A 6,000-nucleotide genomic window follows, 5' to 3' on the forward strand; every position below is an offset into this window, starting at 1 on the left:
TAACTAAAACATAAAGGGATATAGTGTCCTCTATCAGTTTCAGGGAAAACCCTCAGTGAGTGGGATAGCCCCTTTGTGTGTGAATGTCAGTGAGTAAGATGGTGTTATCAGCTGAGTAAAGGGGAACACCTCCAGCGGTAGATGACTTGAAATATGTTTTTAATAAAACTAACTCCACCGTTTATTTCTCAGAAATGTTTCCAGGGATGTCTTCTTTAATGTGAGGGCTAAAGCTGTAGACTCAAGAAAGTCTTAGCTGCAGCATTTAATCTGGAACTTCCAGTACCTTTTTGCATTAAACCCTTGGAGTGCGCATCTTCATATATTTGTTGAAGAAACATTTATTTCCAAATATAGTCAAATCTTTGTCTCACTGCCTTCTTTTGTAGCTTTTCGTTGTGGATTTGGGGAAAAATTGAACAATGTTAAAAATACTAAATATGATATTAATATGCATATGCATATACATGTCTATGTTAATATAAAAGTAAAATATACCATAATCAATTAGAGAGATAGTACTGTGTAGTGCTTGGTGCATGGGATTGAGTCAGAACAAGTGAATGGTTTTCCAAACTCTAATAAGGTCCATAGTAGCTTGTGTTCCATTTTGGATTCTGCCACTGGCCTGTCATGACCTTCGGCAAATCATGTAACCTCTCTGTGCCTCAGTTTCTCCAGCTGTCAAATGGATGTAATAATACTTCACACCAGCTGTGAAGAATGATGAACCTTTACTAAAGCAGTCGCGCGCGCACACACACACACACACACACAAACAAACTTGGATAGAAGAGAATATGATTGCTGCTATTATAATTTATTTATTTATTACATGACTAAATCTGGTTAGAGAGTTTGGATGTGGATATACTATAATTAAGTTGAGAGTGATTCCAGTTAAACTTTGGAGGTTATTTAAAGGGGCCTGTCTTCAAGTGCTGCTCATGTGTGTTAATATAAGATTCTCATGCAAACTGCCTTACCTGCACAGGGTTCTAGAGCAGTCCATGTGCATGTTAGAATAAATGTTAATATTTAAAACTAGAGCTATGGCGTATTTTAATTGTTTTGCAGTTAGTCCAGTTGAATGTATATTTTTATTTCAAACTGATTTGGGGTTTTGTACACTCTTATGCATGAATGTGTGCATTAATATTTATTATTGGAGAAATGCAGACAAATTGCCTGGCAGTGTGCTTTTATTGTTTGTATTGTTCTGGAACCTTCTAAGACCTCACTGTGTTTAACTCTGTGCAAATACATATTAAGAGAGGGCCCCTGCCCCCGAATAGCTTACAATCTGATTTAATATGATTCAGTAGATGAGTGTGAGAAACAAGAGGTGGGTAAGGGAAAAAGAGGGTAATGAAAATAAAATTATGTAGTTACATAGGTGGCTGTTACACATCTTGATGATATCTTAGAGTACCACTTTTTTATAATAAATAGAAAGATGAAAAATCAGCTATTCCATGACTTATGCATTACCAAATTTTCATTGGTTTGCTGATTTCTGGTAGCCATATCCGCAGTGTTGGCACACACATCAAGATAGTCCAAGCATTGATGACTTTACATTCTAGAAGATGAAAATAAAACTCTTTGGGAGAATCATATCAGGGTTCATTTTAGATAATTTTGTGAATATATTCTTAATCTGATTGCTTTCCATTTTAAAAATTTCAGTCTCTTCTGGACGATGTGAATCTTTAGCAGAGAGCCAGGGCTTGATACACTGTGATTTGGCGCTCATTCCATGCAGGTAAATATAAATACAGTTAATTTTCTTATTTTTGTTTCCTCCTAAACAGGTGACAAAGAAAGTCAAGTCTATGCAGATGTTCCATACTCCTGTAACGTATGCCATGCAGGGTGACAGAGTAGGCGTCTGTGTGACCCAGTTTGATCCCAAGCTGCTAGAACGAGGTCTAATCTGTACTCCAGAATCTCTCCAGACCATATATGCTGCTGTCATCTCCTTGAAGAAAATCCAGTATTTCCGTGGTGCTCTTCAGACCAAAGCCAAGTTTCACATCACAGTTGGTCATGAAACAGTCATGGGAAGAGTGATGTTTTTCAGCCCAGCCCCTGCTGACTTCAGCAAAGAACCCCTGGAGAATGCTTTTGATTTTGAAAAGGAATATCTTTATCAAGAGGAATACTTATCCAAGGGCTCAAAATCTTCAGAGGAAAACAAGGAAAATGACCAAACAGGAGAAGGGCAGCTTCCGAGGCAACAATGGGCTTTACTGGAGTTTGAAAAACCTGTCACTTGTCCTAAATTTTGCCTTGTGATTGGCTCCAAGCTGGATACTGATATTCATGCAAACACCTGCAGGTTGGCGTTCCATGGGGTATTGCTTCAAGGGATGGAAGACAAGAACTATGTTGAGACTTTTCTTCCAAAGCTGAAAGTGTATAAATTGAAGCATAAGGAAGGACAAGTGGAGAGGGTAAGCTATATTTCTTAGTACTTTATGCAGCCAAAATAAAATTAGTCTGTGTTGTGATCTGGATCCCAAGTATACCACGGTGCTATGGAATTTTCCACCAAATTATGCCCCATAATTCCTGTTTCCGTTTTTTAAAAATTTAGTTTTGTAGGCCTTTTGTTTGCAAAGAAAACCTGTGAAAGATTGTACGTAGCTGATCCAGTATTTCCTGTCTGAGCTTGAGGTCATTCAGAAACCATCGCTTTTGAGAAGGGTGTGAACAGCACCATCCCTTTGGGGAGGGATGTAAGTTAGAAATTTAATGGTCTCAATTTCATTGTCAACATCAACTGTTTCACAATTTATCATTTTAACAATTTAGCTGGTGTGTTTGTCCGCAAACTCAAATGGCCTCCCATACTTTCTCAGGAGCCCCAACTCTCCTCTGCCCAGCTGCCAAAACCTCTGCTTCCTCTGGCATGTACAGTACAGTTATTCTATAGTTTCAGTCCAAAATTGTGCAGTACATTGAATATTAAAAATGTAGAGGCAGCGTAAAATAAATAGAAATTAATATCAGGTTAAAGAACACTATTGATTGAGTTATTAATTTTTATATTCAATTAAATAAAAACCTCAGTGATTAAAATTTATCTCAGCAAACCACAGAATCTCCTGTTGTCTGCACTGGAGTGCTACAATATACAGAAACATTGCCACAGGACTTAGATCAAGCCTGTCACTTAGTACATGGGGCCTTGAATATTATATATTATGCACGTCACACACACCATATGGTAAGCCATGTCACAGTGCATATACAACCCATCATTAAAGAATACATGGGACTTTTTGCAAGAGTCAAGAAATTTGTCCTGACTAAGATTTAATTTGGGTAATTACATTGTGACTATTTTTACAAGCCCTTCGGTTTCCAGTATGTTGTTTTTCTTCACTTTTTGTATTAAACTATTGTTGTAGTGCTTTGGTGGTATACCTCAGTTGTGGCTGCATTTCATTAATGGGTGGATAACCATTTATGTATAGTGCCTGTAATACACTTTAGAATTCTTTGTAGTGAAAGGAGCTCTAGAAATGTAATTATATACATTTTTAATCCGTTACCCTTTTATTAACAATGTTAATGTAAATGTTAACCAGTAGTGTTTACATGATGCTTTGAAAATGTAAAATGTGATATAATTGCTAAGCATTATTATATTGTTAACTTATACTATAGCAGAGAATTGTTAATTTTTATTCTCGTAATACAAAAACCTGATCATTCTAACAAAACAATCTGCAGCAGTCTCAGCCCCGTTTCTTAGCACACGGCTATAGTGAGATGCTGTACATTTCCATATTTTTATATGAAGAACTAAACACTTATGAAAATAGATGTCACAGTACATTTTGTGGTACAGAATTTTTGATTTTTTTTTGTTTATTTACTTTGTAATCTGCAACAGGTGCATATTAATGAGGTTCTTCTCTAAAGCACTGACTATTAATTACATCCAGACAAGCAATTAGTTGTTACTCATCTGTAATTCTTTCCTCCTCCTTCCTCTCTGAGGGCTAGTCTACAGTACTGTGCTACGGCTGCACCGATGCAGCCATGCCGCTGTAGTGTGTCTGGTGAAGACGTGTTATGCCAACAGGAGATTGCTCTCCCGTAGGCATAATTACTCCAACTCAACCAAGAGGCAGAAGCTATGCTCTCCCACCGATTTAGCGCTGGTGTGGACGGCGCTTAGGTCGATGTAATTTGCATCACTTGGGGGTTGGCTTTTTCACACCCCTGAGTGACGTAAGCTTACATCAGCTTAAGCGGTAGTGTAGACAAGCCCTGAGACATCAAATATCTCTGTAAAAGTAAGAATTTTGTAGTATTTTCCTTGCTGTAGCCGCTGCTTTCCAGGGACACTTTGCTTCTCCCCCATGCTTTCGCTGCTAAATCTGGAGGTCAAGATTTTCAAAAACGACTAGTGATTTTTTGGTTGCCTCAGTTTTTGGGTGCCCAACTTGATATTCCTTGAAGAAGTGTAGGTTTCAGAGAATATAGTTGTTAGCACTTTCTGAAAATCAGGTCCTTTTTGAGCCATCTCAAGTTGGGAACCCCAAATCAGTAGTCACTATTCAAAATCTTGACCTGGAGGTTTATGTGCATTTCATTCCTCTCAAATAGCTAATTTTCCTTGCCAGTAGATAGTGGCAGTCCCAAACTAGAGCACCCTACCTTCCCAACTTTGGGGAAATTTGGATTTGATATATCATGTTTCTGTCTCATCTGTACATTTTAATACCAGTTTTTCTGTTCTGTCTTGTTCCATTTATACTCTATTGACGCTCTGGCACCTTTTCTCAACTCTAAAAATTACTTCCTTCACCTCTGCTAGAACTTTCAATGTATGCAAAGCTCCTACTGCTGGTAGCATTGGTAACTGCCAGAGAAACCTGGCTTGTCTGTGACTTTTCTGCTTGAATGTGGAAATTAGCAAGACTAATGAGAACAAGAGTTGGTGCAAACTAGGGGGGCCCATACTGTGTTGTTGTTTTTAAACTGAAATGATCTGGATTCAGATTAACTTTCTTTACTCAGTATTATTATTATTTCCCTTACATTACAGAGGGAATCGTGAGTACTTTGGTAAATAGTTTGAACTATTATGTAATATTCACAGAAGCTACAATGAATATCTGTGGTACGCTTTGACTAACTGATATCTTGCAATTTTTAGTGCTGGTCATACAATTTTTATGAATAATTTTATTGAATTTTGTCCATCATTTGTAAAATTATTACCATATAGTCCACTATCTGGCCAGCTCTGTAAATAATTGAATAATATGAATCAAATTATTCATTTTTTCTCTTGCCTGGCAAATAACAGACAAGCGACTACTTTTTAAAAATTATTTGACCAGCGTAGTAATTCCTGAAACTGATATCCTTAGTGAATTGTAGCAGATATCCCTGTAACTTTTAAAACAGCACTACTGTGGGCTAGGATGTGTGGCAGATGTCTTACCTTTTTCCAGTCATGGAAATGTCACCAAAGCTGTAGAAAATGGGGGCATTAATCACTCTCTTTACTAACACCAATTGGCTCTACAAGTGAGGATCTACTGTAAAATCATCAACTCGTCATCTGTGTTAGGCCTGTATATACTAAATGGCATATAGATAAAAAATTCATTCTGATCCTGGTTACTGTGGAACAGTGTTTCATTCAGAGTTAGTATTTTCCCCCAGTATATGCCAAAAAGATATGACAGAGCATGTTACTATAGTATAGGCTGAGTGTAAAGATAGAGGAGTACATCAGGCCTTTGGAGGGTTGATGGGAAGAGGACGGTGCCAATTATCATGGGTCTGCTGGGGAGGTACTTACGGCTTCATATTGAGGGAATAGAATGAAAGGGTTTGGTGAGTGGAGAGCCGCAGGAACCAATTGGTGGTGCAGTGTCTTTTTTTTTTTTTTTTTTAAGTATACAAACTAGTTAATAGAAATTCTGAATCAGTTGGTCCCACCCTGCTGCTGATGGATAGCTAGAGATTAGG

General features: G+C 37.7%; 1 protein-coding gene across 1 annotated transcript in view; it reads left to right on the top strand.

Moving 5' to 3' along the window:
- Positions 1 to 6,000, top strand: part of EEFSEC (eukaryotic elongation factor, selenocysteine-tRNA specific) — a 175,127-nt gene that overhangs the window by 97,417 nt on the left and 71,710 nt on the right. The window contains exon 5 of the mRNA XM_024220773.2: positions 1,815 to 2,456. Within this exon, the coding sequence (XP_024076541.1) occupies positions 1,815 to 2,456 (642 nt within the window). The remainder of the gene's footprint in view (positions 1 to 1,814; positions 2,457 to 6,000) is intronic.

Source organism: Terrapene carolina, unplaced genomic scaffold (assembly GCF_002925995.2).
Source record: "Terrapene carolina triunguis isolate 2854851 unplaced genomic scaffold, T_m_triunguis-2.0 Scaffold89, whole genome shotgun sequence".
NCBI classification, from domain to species: Eukaryota; Metazoa; Chordata; order Testudines; family Emydidae; genus Terrapene; species Terrapene triunguis.